Source organism: Coffea arabica, chromosome 2e (genome assembly GCF_036785885.1).
Source record: "Coffea arabica cultivar ET-39 chromosome 2e, Coffea Arabica ET-39 HiFi, whole genome shotgun sequence".
Taxonomy (NCBI): Eukaryota; Viridiplantae; Streptophyta; class Magnoliopsida; order Gentianales; family Rubiaceae; genus Coffea; species Coffea arabica.
In genome coordinates, this window is record NC_092313.1 from 62629211 (window position 1) to 62646925 (window position 17715).

The 17715-nt window shown below is 36.8% G+C and overlaps 1 protein-coding gene and 1 non-coding gene across 2 annotated transcripts; one reads left to right on the forward strand and one right to left on the reverse strand.

Annotated features, from left to right (window-relative positions):
- Positions 1-12449: 12449 nt before the first annotated feature.
- Positions 12450-12556, reverse strand: LOC140037411 (small nucleolar RNA R71). Its single transcript, XR_011841316.1, has one exon. It is a non-coding gene; the product is annotated as a small nucleolar RNA R71 (small nucleolar RNA).
- An 855-nt stretch (positions 12557-13411) lies between these two features.
- On the forward strand, positions 13412-14191 carry LOC140036384 (uncharacterized). The gene is made up of 2 exons (XM_072077771.1): positions 13412-13736; positions 13911-14191. Exons 1-2 carry the CDS (start codon positions 13412-13414, stop codon positions 14189-14191), a joined length of 606 nt encoding a protein of 201 aa, XP_071933872.1.
- The last annotated feature ends 3524 nt before the right edge of the window (positions 14192-17715 follow it).

Sequence of the window (17715 nt, forward strand, 5' to 3'; positions counted from 1 at the left end):
ACCGTGAATGTTAGCTCCTTTTTGTAACTTAATAAGGTCTCCAAGTGTAGAGCTAAGTGTGGGTGAAATTTGGTGTGAGTTGGATGAAGATTGGTGAAGTTTTGTGAAGAAAATTTGAAGAACAATGGTGTTCTTTTCCCTTGAGTTGGCCGGCCAAAGAGAGGTGAGGAGAGAGAGTATTTTGATCAAATTTAGCTTCCTAAGGAAGATTCATTTGTGTGGCCCATATTTGTGCAAAAGTCAACTCTCTAATAGTGCGCGTACGCGCGCGTTTCGTGCTCAATTTCTCTTGCATTTGTTTCACTAGTGTACTAAACCTCTAATTCACTTATATTCATATAAATATTATTCACTCTTAATTTTCCCAAAATAATGGTCTAAAGTCTCTCAATTAATCGCGCGTGTGAAAACGCGTATTTCCAATTTAGGCGTGATAGAGTGACACCTTCGAGAAATTCTTATAACGATCGTACCACTAACTATCACTTGAGTACTTAAACCTAAAATTACCTATTTTAGGACCATTGTACATGTCTCCAATTTTCCGAGCTTATTGTACTCCCAATTGGCTAAAATTTTCAAACACGTTTTCACTATTTTCATTAATCGAGCTTCCAAAAATTAATTTTTGAAACGAGTCATTTTAAAATTATAATGAAGTCATAATTCCATGTATTTAAGTCTAATAAGATTAGAAAATAATAATCGGAGCAAATATTCAGATAAATAATTAAATAAGCAAAAATAGGAGTCGAAAAATAATAATTTTTACGAGTCCTCACAGAACTAATGTAATATGCATGAGTAGCAGTTGCAGGCCTCGGCAGTCCAATTTTTTTCTAAGTTATTTGGCTTGTCGTCGGCCTCCGGTTCTCCCATTCCAATTGCTGCAACTAGATCAGGCGGATAATGATCTCCTTCAAGCGTTGTCGTCTCTAGAGGAAGTGTGTTATGTAGTTTTTACTCTAAGTGTTGAGAGTGCCCTCGGCCCAAATAGTTTAGCGCGGGATTTTACCAAAGCTGCTAGGGAATAATCAAAGATGATTTGTTATTATCAGTCCAAGACTTTTTCAAGGGAGATTAGCAACCTTGGGGGTTCACCAATACCTTGCTAGTTCTTATTCCTAAGGTTCAGGAAGCTTCTCAATGGCGGGATTTTAGGCCTATCAATCTATGTAATGTTAGTTCCAAGATTATTTCCAAACTTTTGGCTAACAGACTCAATACGTTGTTATCCAAGCTAATTTCGTCACAGAAAAGGGGATTTTTTATAATATTCTTTTAGCTTAGGAGTTGGATAGGAGATTGGAACATCATAATTTAATGCTTAAGTTGGGCATGGAGAAGATATACAACCATGTCAAATGGTCTTTTTTGCTGTTTATGTTGAAGAAGTTTGGATTTCAAGAATGGGCGATCGACTTGTTATTTCGTACTCTGTCTAATTGATGGTTTTCGGTGTTGATAAATGGAGTTCCTGACAGTTTTTTTAAATCATCACGAGGTGTTCAGCAAGGAGATCCTTTACCTCCCGCGTTATTTTTAATTGTTGCGAAATTTTTAGGGCAAGGTCTACACCATCTTTGTTTGGAGAATAAACGATGGCTCTACATCTTTGGCGGGTCTCGGGTCCCTTATTTGGCATTTACGGATGATATCTTGATATTCTCAAGATGTTCAGTGGAGTGCCTAGATGGCATTAGAAATTTTTCAAAGGATTATTAAGCATTTTCTGACCAAAAGGTCAACGAAAGGAAGAGTTCATTTCAAATAGGGCCACTGGCAACGATGTTTCCATGGTAGTTTCTAAGTTAGGGTTTCAACAACAACATTCTCTTTTACATATCTGGGAGCGCCTATCTTTAGAGGTCAATCTCGATGTATTTTATTTGATGGCATTATAGACAAGTTGCGCAAGCGCCTCTTCAACTGGGATTCAAAGCTTCTATCCTCAAGTGGCAAGATCATTCTTATACGGCATCTATTGTCATCAATACCAATGTACCTGCTCCAAGTTTTGCAGCTGCCAAAACAAGTGCTTGATAGAATAGGGAAGATTTGTAATAAGTTTTTGTGGGACCGTAACACTAAGATGGTTTTTGGAAAAAAATGTACTACCCTATGGAGGATGGAGGTCTTGGTTTTTGGGATTTTCGGGATATGGCTAGGGCTTTTTTGTGTAAGTTATAGTGGAAACTAAGGGCCGATGACTGTATTTGGGCAGATTTTATGAATAAGAAATATGTTAAGGGGTGCTACCCATCCCGTGTTTCAGCTCTGAGACTTTTGAGTAGTTGGCGAAGGTTGGAGGATATTAGGGAATTTGCGGAATCACAGATTCGATGGTGTATTGGTAGGGGATTTGTAGATTTTTGGTAGGATATGTGGTTGATAGATGTTCCATTGGCAGAATTCTTGGGGTTAGCCAATCCTCCTCATATGTTGCTGGCGAAGTTTTACTGTTCTTCAGGATGAAATGTGTATCGTTTACGGCAGTTTCTCCCTAGTAATTTAGTGGATAAAGTAGCTGAAATAGTTTTGGATCCCTCGACTTAAGACTGCATGGTGTGGATATCATTGGCATCGGGTTCATTTGCAGTTAAATCTGCTTGGATGGATCTTAGGCAAAGAAGGAGTATTTCATGGGTAGATAAGGCCTTTTGGACCTCTATTTTACCCCTTAAAATTTCCTTTTTTGTTTGGCAACTGCGGAGAAGTTTTCTCCCTATCGATGTAACTATGCAGCGCAAGGGTCTAGCAATGGCTTCTCGGTGTTCAAGCTGCTTAGCAGATCAAGAGACACTGCACCATTTATTTTTGGATGGGCTACAGGTATGGTATCATTTTGCAAGGTAGTTTTGGAATGGTGCACCTCATGCGCTCTTCTGTATTTGCGATGTTTAGCTCTTAGATGCTGTCAATTTCCTCTAGCCCGCTAGATCATATTAGTGTGGTTGTGCAGGAGATCATGTTTTGGTTCCTATGGAAGACTAGAAACAATGCATGTTTCTACAGGGAGGAGTACATGTCACGTCCCTAGCCCGCACATACCAATCATGTGACATCCGCCATATTCTCAAGTCCCATTTAAAAATACAAGGCAACATTAAACTAAACTAAATTTAGAAAATACTAAATAGTATAACTAAATAAAGTGTGGTACAAATCTCAAATGAAAGGTAGTCTACGAATATACAATAAGTTCATACATCTATTCTCTGATTGAAACAATGGGAAAAGAAAATAAATAAAACTAATAGTTAGAAGCAGCTAGGCTGCTAATTTCTATTTACTTAGAACTAATACAAATCATCCTCAGGGACAACTCATACTTTTCAGAATTTGCAAAAAATGGTAAAAAGTGGGTTAAGTAACAAATCGCTCAGTAGATAGCATCTACCCCTTTGTTAGACCATGCACCCATAGCTTTATATATACATATATATATATATAAATCAAATTATTTGCACATTATTCACATCCATAATCATGAAAATAATATTATTTGTAAAACAATCAGTAGTAATAAGTGACACAATAATTGATAACCACCTTATTCATAACTGTACATAAAAGTCATAAAGTCATAAGTCATTTCATATCAGTTCATAACAAGTATATGCAACGATTGGCTTCTGAGTACTCAACCTAGAGATTAAACCCTTCTAGGTGGGCGACCAATAGGTCTCATGACTACCGATTGATCTCATTACATACATGGGTCAATCGGCCGGATTCTATACTGAACTACCATGACCTTGTCAATCGACAAGATTCTATACCAAACTATCATAACCATTAGGCATGACTATAGCCCCAACCGTCTATTTCATAACTGTTTTGAGTTTTATTTGACATAAATTCATTTCACACGTCACATGCATAGTTCTTTGATTTCATAAAAGATACCGCTCATTTGGTATATAATAACATATGAAAATGTTTCAAATAAGTCACATGGTCCATCCTTGCATAGTAAAAATAGAACTGGCATAAATATTCAAGTAAATCATTTAATCAAGTACATTTCAAGTTCACACATCAAGATATGATTGACAATAAAATTTCACTTTAAACTTTTAAATTCTCAGAAAGGTAAATACCACCTACCTTTTTCTGGCTGCTCGAGTGGGGCTACTTTAAATCTTTTAAACTTGTGTCGTACCTATCAAAGGCATAGGTTTCCTAATTAGTTGATATTTCTTATAGATGCATAAATATACAAATTCTGAGCGAGTTGAATATTCATGTCTAGACCATTATATGAACCTTTGCAGTGTTTTCCTAAATTGGATGGCTTTTATTTTTGGAAAGTTTCCTAAATTTGAAAGTTTCTATTTTTGAAATGTTTCTTAATTTGAAAAATTTCCCTTTTTGCAAAGTTTCTTAATTTAAAAGAAAATAATTATTCATAATCATATTTATTATCCTGACTATTATCTTACTATGCATATATATATATTTATTATTATTCATCATTATTGTTATTGTCCTTGTCATCACTATTTTATTTTATTACCATTGTTATATATTTGTTAATTAGTTACTATTATCTTTTGCTTTACTTCCAGTTTTGCGTATGTATAGGCGTTATTATTATTTATGTATATATGTATATATATATTGATTTATTATTATAATTAGGGTCATAGTTTATTCCACTTGTATTTATATTTTCATTTTATTTTCATTTATATCTTTAATTTATTTCATCTATATCTATATTGTTGTTATTATTGTTATTATTTTAAACATTTAAAAGGAATCTAAGACCTCTCTTATAATGTATACTTAATCTACTAGTGGTAGATTAAAATGTTTTAGACTTATACCTAAATATCTTGGGCCTAATTAAATAAGCGTAAGTCTAAATGACTAAATCTTTTAAAACCCAAACTTATTTTAGGTTGGGCCTTGAACTTTAATTCTCATGTTAGTCCATAAAAAGGTGGGCTAGTTATACTTAGAATTTAACTATTGGACATTCACTAAACCCATACTATATTCTTGGCCCCAAATATACTTGTAATTTTTTAAAATTCTATTATTATTATTATTATTATGATTTTTTATTAATTCTAAATTTTTTTTCCTTCTATTGGCCAGCCCTTTGGCCGCCCTTTTGGCTATTTAAGAGAGGAGGGTCTGATGACCCTCCTTTGCTTTCTTTTTTTCTTTTCCTCCTTTGGTTGGCCGACCAACCTTGCTACTTGATCAATGTTGCCAGCAAGTGCTGGCGACCCCTTTTTTATTTTATTTTTTCTCCTTTGGTTGGCCTTTCAGCCAACAAAACTTTCTTGGTCAATGTCGCTAGCAAGTGCTGGCGACCTTTCCTCTTTTTTTTTGTGTTGCAGCTTCAGCAACTCACAAGCACAACAGCAGTGGCGACCAGCCGCTGCTCTCCCCCCCTCTTTTTTTTTTGTTTTAAACCTTTCAACAAATTTGGGTAGACCCTATTCATCCCATGGTTAAATTTTAATACCTTATTCCTACTAATCCATATATGAATCCTTCTAAATCCCTCATACAAACATATATATATGTATAACGTAATATACATATCCGTAAAATCTTCAAAATAATTCATGAAACTAATAAGATTTAAAAGAAAAGTTTTAACGTGAGTATGGGACTTGCAGGTTTAGGTGCCTAGTTGCCTGCTTGATTGACAGTGATGTCTTCTTCTCCTTCTCTAGTCTTTGATGGCTCTAACTCTAAGGAAATAACGATAATAAAAAAAATAAGAGTATCGTTGTTTCTTTAAATCCTTAGACAGGTATTTTAGATCCCTAATACTACCCACTACCTGGTGGTTTAGATAAGAGTTTTAATTTGTTGTGAACTCTTATCCTATCTTATCTCCTTCCTAACCCCTAACTAATCCTTTAACCTATCCTGCAAGTATTTTTACTTTTTTCCATGGCAAATTTCCATTTAATTAATCGAGCAAAAATAAAAATTGAGGAGAAACGTGAGTTTTACAGTACACTGCACGGAGAGTGATCTTCTTGGTGAATGCTTTCTTGAAGCAGCTGGGTTCTGCGAAAGCTTTTAAGAGGTCGCATTTCACAGGAGATTTGGATTGTGCTTGGGCTAACATGGCGGTCCCTCAACTTTTTACTCGCCGGTGGCGTCTTGTCACTTGGAGCAAGCTGTTCTTCAGCTTAAGCTAAACAAGGATGTAAGTGTGCATAATGGTCGAGCTTTCGGCGGCGAGATTCTTCATGACCATGAAGGCAAATTGATCTTTGCCTTCTACAAAGAGTTTGGGGAGGAATGTGTGCTTATGGCTGAGTGTTTATCTCTACTTCATGGCTTTAGCTATGTCTTAGGAGGAATTTGGTTTCTTTCAAGTGGAAGTTGACTCGCAACCTTTGGTTCAGCTAATAAAGTTTGACTCTTTGGCGTCATGTTCATTATGTAATGTTCTTTGTCATGTGAGGAGATCTTCCTGTTTAGCCAAGGCAACTGTTGCTTACATTTTTCATGAGGCAAATTCCACCGCTGATAGGCTTGCAGCGCTTGATTTATCTTCAGATACTTTTTTCCATTTAGCTTCTGAGCTACCGTCAGCTGTGAATGCGACTTTGCTTTTGGATAATGTGCAGGTTCTTTCAATTAGGATTTACAATGTAAGGGAGTAGTACTCCTCTTTTAAGTTGGATTAGTTCCCTGAAATGAGGCTAGATCACGCCCTCCTCAAGATTGTACTATTCTTTGGTATTTAATAAAAGTCGGGCTGGCATCCCACCTCCGTGTACGAGGTTTGCTGGAAAAAATCCAAAATATATACAAATTGAATTAAAATATAATTTAACAAATTTAAAAGCCTTCACTAAAGACGTTATGCAATAGAAGAAGATTTAGGAAAAATATTCATGCTTAAAGAAAAACTAAATTTTTTTAAGACACTATTGTGAATTTGGGAAAATAAACATAGACATTTGGTTTTTGGTAGCCAATTTTTTTTTGCTTGAAATGTAAGTTTGAAGTAAACTGCAGTCAACTTGTCTTGTAAAACATTTTTGAATAGAGTTAAAACTATCCACTTGTACCATTTTTTACAATAATAAGCAAAATTAGATTTAGGCATAGAGCATTTTTGAATGAATTTAAAAATGTCTACCTATACCATTTCTTGCACTAATAAAAAAAATTAGAATTTTGATATAGAGCATTAAATGTTTGCAGAATTAGAATTTAGATCAGTAGGTGTGGAGAAAAGCATAATAATTGTAGTGATGAATTAGTAAGATTGTTACATGGTTGATAGCTTTACACAAAAAACCACATACTTTCAAATGTCAAATAAATTTGAAGTACAAATTCAGTAACATTGTTTGACTACAAGCAAGTTTAATTGAGGTTTTTCTTTATCTTTTTTTTTTAAATTTTGTGTAAAAGTATATAAAGGTCATTAAAAAAAGGCTTACTTCGTTGTCAACAAAAATCAATCTCTTCATTCTTGAACTCTTGGTTTTTCCACAGTTTTGCACATGTCCAAGGTGTAAGAGCATGAGTTTCATTGTTGGAGAGTTGTTGGTTTTTGTCAAGGATTTCAGTGAAATAATTGATCCTTGAAGACATTTTCCTGCATGGGTTTTTAAACAAAAATTTTTTTTATAGAGACGCATAAATATAAAAAAAAATATTTCTATGCTTTGACTAAACTAAATTAATGAAAAGGGTGAACAAAATATAATTAGGAAGGTGAATAGCTAAATAATATTTTGAAGTTTGTACGTGAAACTGAATTCTATGGGATCATTATAAATAGATATATTAGATTGGACTTGATTAAACTTCTTGTACTTTAAATTTGAAATCAGATTGTGATTAAAACTTCTATTTTATTAATTGCCAATAGAGTTGTTTGTTGTAATTGAACTAATACAGTTTAATGAAATTGAAGCAATCAAAATGAGCACTTTGAGTTCATGTGATTTTCAAGTAAGTAAATTTGCTTTTGTGCTTCACAAAAGTGGAGGAAGAGTTTCAAAGGGACCCAACAAAGTGAGAAATTTTGATATAATGAGAAACTAAGTGTACGTGCTTCTTTTAGCTTCTAGGATTTAGGAACAAAAATACTTCAGGAATCTTTGTTTCCTTTTTGTTTTGGGAACTTTTTTTCTTTTCTAATGATAATATCAGGTTTGCCTCCTCTCGGGTGTGAAAGATTCATATGTCTGATTTCATTTGGTTTTGAATTTTGTCTCACCTTATTTAACTATCTTCTATTAAGGATTTTGCCTTTGAAAGATGGTTTTATCTAAAACTTGTATCTAAGTGATTTATGCAAGTAAGGTGTCATGATTGGTCCTATTGATAAACTAATGTAATTGCAATCTTAAGTTTTATATTGATTGTATTATATATAGAAAATAACTGCTACTTCCTAATTTTATATAGAATAGGAAATAACTCCTAATTCCTAAACTCATACAAATGGAAAATAACTTGACAACTACTCCAAGTAACTAAATAATTAGGAAACTAGTTACTTGCACACAAAATAAGAAATCTGCCTAAAAGAAATTAAACCAATTTCCTAACAAATCTCCATTTTGACGAATGTTTCTTTTTTTAAAAATGCCTTTAACTACCAAATAAAATAGTATCAAACTACGTATTCGAATCAATACAGTCCTAATGCACAGTAGATTCAATTGACAAATGTCCATGTGTAGTTACTTCGAGTTTAATTTCCTTTTGACTCATGAGAAAGTACTTTAATTCACCATCTCTCTTCGCAGGATTTTTTTTCACCACCACTTGCAATTCGGGATCTCCTTCTGTGAGTTCTATTTCTAACCATTAAGGCAACCAAGTGATAAAATCATCATAATTCTTCCTATCCTCAAGATTGCTTTGCCATGTGCGATTTTTAAAACTCCACCTGCAACGAAAAACTCATAAATATCATAGTCTTTTGAGGCATGAAAATTAGATCTTTTTGTTTCTTTAGAACACATGTCACACTGCCTAAAGCACATAATCTAAATCTAAAAACCATCCGAGATGAAGTATCAACCGATGGAGTTGTGAAAATATCTCCATTTGATTCACGTCCAAAATCGACACTAGACTCAATCTTTTCTTTGACCCTTAAATCACTTGCCTAAATTCACTGTCAAGTGTCTCTATGTTTTCCGACTTCTCATCCTTCACCTTTAATAATTCTTGCCAAACTCTTGAAACAAAGATATCACCCAACCAACTTACTTGATTTTAATGGTCAATAAGGATCTAACCATAAACCCTACTTTGATACCAGTTTGTTGGGGGATTCAAGTATGGAACAAACGACTATTGAGACATCAAGAATATAACAATTTAATGACAAACAAACTACAAGCATGAAAGATAAACGACACACAAGATTTAATGTGGTTCGACTCTATCATTAAGCCTACGTCCACAGAGAGAAACCTATTCTTTATTATGAGAGAAAAACTCTATACAATGATACAACTTGAATCCAAGTTCAACCCTTGTATATCATTTTTCATCTCCTAAGAACCCTTTCCCACTTCATGTATAAGGTTACATGTTGCCTTTGTGTGTCACTTTGTAATATGTCGATCCTTACCTATTTATAAGCTATATTACTTGGCCAGTACCCAAGAAATAATTGCTAATTTCTAATCTTATACCGAATAGGAAATAACTCCTAATTCCTAAACTCATACAAATAGGAAATAACTTGACAACTATTCCAAGTAACTAAATAATTAGAAAACTAGTTATTTGCACACAAAACAAAAAATCTGCCAAAAAGAAATTAAACCAATTTCCTAATAGAACCTTGCTCTAGACTGTGGTCAAATGATGAGAAGGATCCCCCAAGTAATGTTAAAGCATTGCAAGAGGGAGTTTAATGAAGCTGCTTATCTATTCTTTTAAGTTTGCGGAGTCATTAGAACTTGAAGTTCAATGTAGAAATTTTGCTGAACCTATATTCTTTTTTTTTTTGCCTGTCTTGTTGAATGATAAATGGATGTTCACAGAACTATGGATGATTAAAAGACCTATCTATCAAGTTATCATGCATACTCAATCCATTGTTGCGCCTAAAAGTTATCACGCATATAGACGTTCTCTATGTTTCCAATAAACAATAAAACCAGCCAGTTTACAGATCGGCAATTATAATACTGCCTACTAGTTGTTTGTACAATAGTGCATCATATCATGCTACTTCATGATAGAGCAATTGTTGGGCACCATTTGCGATGTTATTTGGTCATGATTTTGGTTACTTACTGTGCTAAGTATTGAGATTTTGCTTATATTTGATATTTGTGTAAATTGCAGGCGGTTGGTGTTAAAGGTGGTATCTTGGGGAGAATTTTCAGAAGACTTTTCATCTCAGGGAGTGCCCACGCCAGAAACTGTAGAAGGATACCCAAAAGCCGAACCCGCGGGATTGGTAGCAGATGGCCAATTAGGAAATCAGGTCCACATGAACCGCGGAGATGCATGGGATTAAAACCCCTAGACAAAGTCTTGCTCCCTGACGTTTTTCTCTTCTGCTAGGAGGCGGCTACTTGGAGGGTATAAAAAAGGAAAAGCCAGATTCACGTCATATCAATAGATTAGCTTTAGTTTCCTTTTCCCATCTGTCAGACGTTGGAGACCTCTCTCTAGCTTTTGGCTTTGTACGATTTTGACTCCTTGGTTTTTACTCTTGCTCTAGACAATTGTTCGTTAGTTTTTGTTTTGTAATTTCGGCTCCAGTATGGAGACAAAACCCAAAAAGAGACAACGCCTTTTCGCCTGCCTCCTCGTTATTTCTCCTTTTCGCAACTTTTTGGTAATTAATTGGATGATATCAACTAAATCACGCGAGATTGATATGATGAGGAGCGGCTAGGTTTCTTCTCCACCCAAAGGTCGACGCGAAGGCGCGGTCCATAATATCTGTGAGATCTAATCGAACTTTCACTATTTCTTCCAATTCGTTACTATTCGTGCGTTTTTTGAATTAATTTTTTATGACTATTTTATTAGTTGAGTATCAACGGCCGGATACTTAATTTAATTTAATTGTCTACTGTCACGTTAACTAAATTGAATCTGTAATTGTTCGTTTAGTTGACAATTAGTGACAACTACCATAATTGGCTTTATGTTGGGGAAACGTAAGATCTAGTTTAAATAAACCCTCTTAGCGTGTTTATTGGTTAGGGTTGGGTTCTTCTTGCTTTAATGCAACTGGATAATTAGATTCCTACGGTCTTATCTAGGGTTATTTTTTGGTTAGAAAAACAGCCAACGGTTGTACCTTGGCTGTCGAAAAAGTAAGGAAGAATTGGCTGTCAGAACTTGTTGATGGCTACAACCAACCTAGTGACAAATGAATGAAATATCTTTGCATCAATGATCATTTAATTAGACCTTGCCTGAAAAGTTGATCATTTGGATAGAATTCTATTAATTACTATTTTTAGTAAATTGTACTTGGTGAATTGGCTTTTGAATTTTGTTTATTTTATTTTCATTTTCACTTCATTAAATATCCCCCAATTTCGTTCTATTGATTTGGAAAGAAACAACTCCCTACCTATTCTCTGTGGAATCGACCCTACTTGCCATTGTACGCAAATTTAATATTTTTATAGACAATTCTAGTATATCGGATCAAACAAACTTTTCGAGAATAAGGTGAATCAAGTAACCCATTGTATACCTAGGGTCCCTGTTCCAGTACTTGGATTTGTTCTATAATTAATTGTAGTAGTAATTAGGACTTTTTAGTAATTATTGTTGTACAGGCTCGACACCTGTCAATTTTTGGCGCCGCTGCCGGGAAACGGTGTTTTGGTTAATTTTGTTTCTTTCTAAGTTGTTCTCTTTGAATTTGTCTGGCATTTTTCTAGTTTATGCCTCGTTCTTCTCGTATAGGCGAATTGATTTTCGACCCGGAAGTAGAGAAAACTGCCCGTCGAACTAGAAAAGAGACTAGACAACTTAGAGAGGAGCAATCTAGCACTGCATCTCAGGGACTGGATCCTGAGGTTGAATCAACATATTCGAGTGGCGAAAATTCAAGTGACACGGGCCAAGAGGACATCCTTATGGCGAATGCAAGAACACTAAGGGAGTTGGCTATTCCGGAATTGCCCCAGCAGCCTTTGTGCATTACATTTCCAACTCTATCTGAGAATACCTCTTTCAAACTGAAGTTGGGGTTAATTCACCTCTTACCCACGTTCCATGGTCTTTCGGGTGAGGAACCCCATAAACACATTCAGGAGTTCGATGTGGTGTGTTCTAGTATGAAGCCTCTAGGGATTACTGAGGAGCAGATCAAACTTAGAGCATTCCCTTTCTCCCTCAAGAATGCAGCAAAGGATTGATTATACTATCTACCTGCGGGTAGTATCACAACATGGGCCCAACTGAAAAAGAAATTTTTGGAAAAATTCTTCCCTGCATCTCGGGTTGCAAGTCTGAAAAAGGAGATATGCAGCATTAAGCAGTATCCTAGAGAATCCCTATATGATTATTGGGAAAGGTTCAATAAGTTGTGCACTAGATGCCCACAGCATCAAATTAGTGAGCAACTATTAATTCAATACTTCTATAAGGGACTTCAGTCATCTGACAGAAGTATCATTAATGCTGGGAGTGGATGAGCATTGGCGAACAAAACACCGAGAGAAGCATGGTTGCTTATTGAAGCTATGGCAGCGAACTCTCAACAGTTTGGCTTCCGTGAGAGTAACCCTACCCGTAGGGTTAACGAGGTAGAGACGTCGTCCATTCAGCAGCAGCTATCAGAGCTATCATCTTTTGTTCGACAATTAGCTGTGGAGAATGTGCACCGAGTAAAGGTCTGTGGAATCTGCACAAACGTGGGCCACCCCACTGACTCATGTCCCATGTTGCAAGAGGATGGGGCTGAATAAGTAAACATGGCCGGAGGCGTACCCGCGCCTCGTAGGCAGTACGATCCATATTCCAACACGTACAATTCGGGTTGGAGAGATTACCCCAACTTCAGCTATGGAAACAAGCCACAGAATTCATTTTCAAATCGTCTACCGAAATTTCAGTAGCCATGGCAACCCAAACCTCAACTTTCGCCCTCCAATTCAGGAGGCTCTTTGGAGGATATTGTCAAGAGTCTGACCACGAGTACTACTCAACTCCAGCAGGAAACTAGGTTCTTGGTCACGAGCACTGCTCAATTCCAGCAGGAAACTAGATCGAGCATGAAAAATTCGGAGACTCAAATAAGCCACATGGCAACTGCAATTAATCATTTAGAGTTTCAAGTTTTTGAAAAATTGCCATCACAACCCGAGGTAAATCGGAAAAATGTGATGACACTGAGGAGTGACAAAGAAGTGGAGGGGCTAAGGCCACGAACCTAAAGAGCAAAAGTGAAAACGGGATCGAGAAGGAGATGGAAGAAGAAGGACGCATTCGTGGAGACCCTGAGGTAACTCTTACTCCATCAATACGCATTAAATCTAATTTACCTCCTTTCCTATGCAGGTTGGAGAAAACAAAGAAAGCGGAGAAGGAGAAAGAGATCCTGGACGTATTTCGAAAAGTAGAGATTAACATCCCCTTACTGAAGGCAATTAAGCAAGTACCGAAATACGCAAAATTTCTCAAAAATTTATGTACCTATAAGAGGAAGTTGAGGGGGGACGAAAGAGTAGCGGTGGGAGAAAATGTATCGGCCATCCTCCAAAGAAAGCTCCCACCCAAGTGTGGAGATTCAGGTATGTTCACGATCCCTTGCAAAATAGGAAATACACCGATTAGAAAAGCAATGTTGGATTTAGGGGCGTCAATCAACGTGATGCCAAAAATCATTTATGCGTCCCTGAATCTTGGGCCATTAAAAGAAACGGCCATCATAATCTAACTAGCTAACCGTACCAATGCTTATCCAGAGGGGCTAGTTGAAGATGTCTTGGTTCAGATGAATGAGTTAGTTTTCCCAACAGATTTCTATATTCTAGATATGGGAGATGAGAAATCGTTAAACCCGTCACCTATTTTGTTAGGTAAACCGTTTCTTAGCACTGCTATGATTAAAATAGATGTGAATGGGGGTACTTTATCAATGGAGTTTGATGGTGAAACTGTGAATTTTAATATCTTTGAGGCGATGAAGTATCCAGAGGAATCTAACTTAGTCTATGCTTTGAGTGTTATTGAACCTCTTGTATAGGAAACTTTCGAATTGGATGGTGAAAACACATTGAAAGTGGCCCTAACAAGCATCTTGAATTGGGTGTAACTCTTGATATGGACATGAGGGATGAGTTGCACCATGCAGTTGAAGTCTTACATTCACTTCCAACCATCCTTCCAAGGTCTGAGCTTACTTCTCTTTTTGTATCAGAAACTCATGCAAAGTTGTTGCCTTCGGTTGAGCAGGCACCGGGTCAGAGTTTAAGCCTCTCCTAAAACATCTGAAGTACTCATTCCTGGGAGACCGAGAGACGCTTCTGGTGATCATTTCTACACACTTATCTTCAAGTCAAAAGGATAGACTGGTGCGAATCCTTAAGGATCATAAGGAGACGATTGAGTGGAGTATAACAGATATCAAACGAATAAGTCCGTCCTTATGCATGCACCGGATAAGGCTCGAGGATGATACGAAGCCGGTGAGACAGGCACAGCGGAGGTTGAATCCCCTGATGATAGAAGTTGTGAAAAAGGAGATACTTAAACTCCTAGAGGTAGGGATTATCTTTGTTATCTCGGACAGTCCTTAGGTGAGCTCCGTTCAAGTGGTTCCGAAAAAGGCGGGAGTGACCGTAGAGGAAAATCAGGAGGGTGAGATGGTTCCAGTCAAGAAAGCTACAGGCTAGCGCCAGTGCATTGACTGCCGAAGGCTAAATTCTGTGATGAAAAAGGACCATTTCCCTTTTCGTTTTATTGACTAAATAATAGAAAGATTGGCTAGTCGTGTTTACTATTTTTTTTTGGATGGTTTTTCAGGATACTTTCAGATCACGATAGCGCCGGAGGACCAGGAAAAGACTACATTCACCTACCCATTTGGTACATTCGCTTACCGTCGGATGCCTTTCGGTCTCTGCAATGCTCCAACAACTTTTCAAAGGTGTATGGTAAGTATTTTCTTTGAATATGTAGAAAAGATTATTGAGGTGTTCATGGATGATTTTAGTGTATACGGGAATAGCTTTGATGAATGTCTTAATAATCTAGCTCTAATTTTGAAAAGATGCATAGAAACGAACTTGGCTCTTAATTGAAAAAAATGTCACTTCATAGTAGAGCATGGTATTGTCTTAGGGCACGTTGTGTCGGTTAAGGGAATAGAGGTAGATAAAACTAAAATAGATCTTATTTCTGCTCTACCTTACCCCATATGTGTACGGAAAGTACGTTCATTTTTTGATCATGCAGGGTTTTACAAGCAGTTCATCAAGAATTTCTCAAAGATCGGAGCACCCCTATTCAAGTTGCTGCAAAATGTCGTGACATTTGATTTCATCAGTGAATGCAAGGTGGCTTTTAATAAATTAAAAGAGTCATTGACGTCGCCGCCCATCATTCAACCCCCAGATTGGAGCCTGCCATTTGAAATCATGTGCGACGCGAGTGATTACGCCGTAGGAGCCGTGTTGGGGCAAAGAATTGGCAAGGCGGTGCACGCGATTTACTATACGTCGAGAGCATTGAGTGGAGCCTAACTTAATTACTCCACGACGGAGAAAAAATTACTAGTCGTTGTTTTTGCACTAGAAAAATTTAGATCATATTTATTGGGTGTAAAAGTAATTATTTTCTCTGATCACGCAGTCTTGAGGTACCTGTTGGCGAAGAAGGAGGCAAAGCCAAGGCTCATAAGGTGGATTTTGCTCCTGCAGGAGTTCGACTTAGAGATCAAGAATAAGAAACGGGGCCGAGAATTTGGTAGCTGATCATTTGAGCCGGTTGCTTACAAATAAGGAGGATCTGCCGTTGAGAGAATCGTTTCCTGAAGAGGAATTGCTAGCCATTATTTTGTCAATACCTTGGTATGCTGATATTGTCAATTTCTTAGTAACGAATCAATTACCTACAGGTTGGCCAAAGGCTAAGAGAGATAAGTTGAGAAGTGATGCCAAATATTATATTTGGGATGACCCTTACCTGTGGAGGCAATGATCGGATCAAGTGATAAGAAGGTGTGTAAGTGCAGGTGAATTCCATTGTATTTTGACTTTTTGTCATTCATTTGCATGTGGGGAGCACTTTGGGCCAAAACGAACAGCTCATAATGTGTTAGAAAGTGGTTTTTATTGGTTTATCCTGTTTAAGGATGCATATTCATTTTGTAAATCTTGTGATAAGTGTCAAATGGTGGGGAATATCTCTAATAAAGACAAAATGAGTCAAACCCCCATGTTGTTTGTTGAAATTTTCGATGGCTGGGGTGTAGATTTCACGGGTCCTTTTCCCTCGTCTTTTGGTTTCTTATATATTATATTTGCTGTCGATTATGTTTCCAAATAGGTGGAGGCAAAGGCCACTTGGACTAATGATTCAAAAGTGATTGCAGAATTCATAAAGTCTAATATTTTTGTCCGCTTTGGAATGTCGGGAGTTATAATTAGTGACAGGGACACTCATTTTTGTAATAAGACGATCATTGCTTTGTTCCGTAAGTATGGCGTGCTCCACAAAATATCCACCCCCTATCATCCGCAGATGAATGGTCAGGCCGAAGTGTCGAATAGGGAGGTTAAGGCAATCCTGAAGAAAATGGTGCGGCCTGATAGAAAGGACTAGAGTTTGAAGTTGGAAAATGCTCTCTGGACTTACCGCACCGCATATAAAATGCCGATTGAGATGTTCCCAAACAGATTAGTCTTGGGAAAGCCGTGCCACCTCCCATTGGAATTTGAACACAGAGCATTCTGGGCGCTTAAGCGGTGTAACATGGACCTTATGGATGCTGGAGGACATAGAAAGCTCCAATTACAAGAGTTGGAGGAACTAAGGAATGAAACCTATGAGAATGCAGCAATTTATAAGGAGAAGAGCAAAGTTGATGAGAATATAAAGACCAAGGCCCATTCAAGCACATGGGGAATTGGAAGATTCAAGTGAAAACTAGTTGATTGCACGAATGCTTGAGTTTAATAGGATTATTTGATTTTCCTCGTTGATTTTGGTTATTTCTCATTTTAAAAAGTCTAGGTAATTAAGATAGTTTAATTGCGGCCCATTTGTTAGTAAGTAAGGCCCAAAATCTTTCTTAAGTATGTAGGGTAGTTTGGTCAACTTTTGGATTAGGGTTAATGCTTGTAAGGGCTATAAATAGCCCCACTTCCTCTTTGTTTGGGATCAGTTTTTGGCTATTAAATACAATTAGTGAATTTTCACTTTCTCTTTGGCAAGAGAGTTTCCTTTGAATACTTGAGAATCTTCTCAAGTTATTCACCCGAACTTATCAATCGAGTATCTCCTTGATTGTGGCGTTCTACTACCTCCAATTTGGTTCGTTAATTCGAGTAGTTACGGGTTGAGATAATATCAAAATTGTTCGTGACTTCTAGGGATTAGTTGGGTCAAATTTCCACCGCCTAAGCCATGGTGTTTTGGTTGTCTAGATCGGGGTTTCACATCAGTTGGTACCAGAGTTAGTCGACAACCACCAGGTTATATCTTTTTTTTTTCCGTTTATTTCAAGTCATATATGTTTATCCCAATCTGTTAGTTTGTTTAGAACCA

Excerpts from the sequence above, each read along its gene's own strand:
- LOC140036384 (XM_072077771.1), top strand. The coding sequence starts at position 13,412 with ATGGAAGAAGAAGGACGCATTCGTGGAGACCCTGAGGTAACTCTTACT. Across the intron at positions 13,737-13,910 it reads ACCCAAGTGTGGAGATTCAG|AGGGGCTAGTTGAAGATGTC; the intron begins GTATGTTCACGA and ends ATGCTTATCCAG.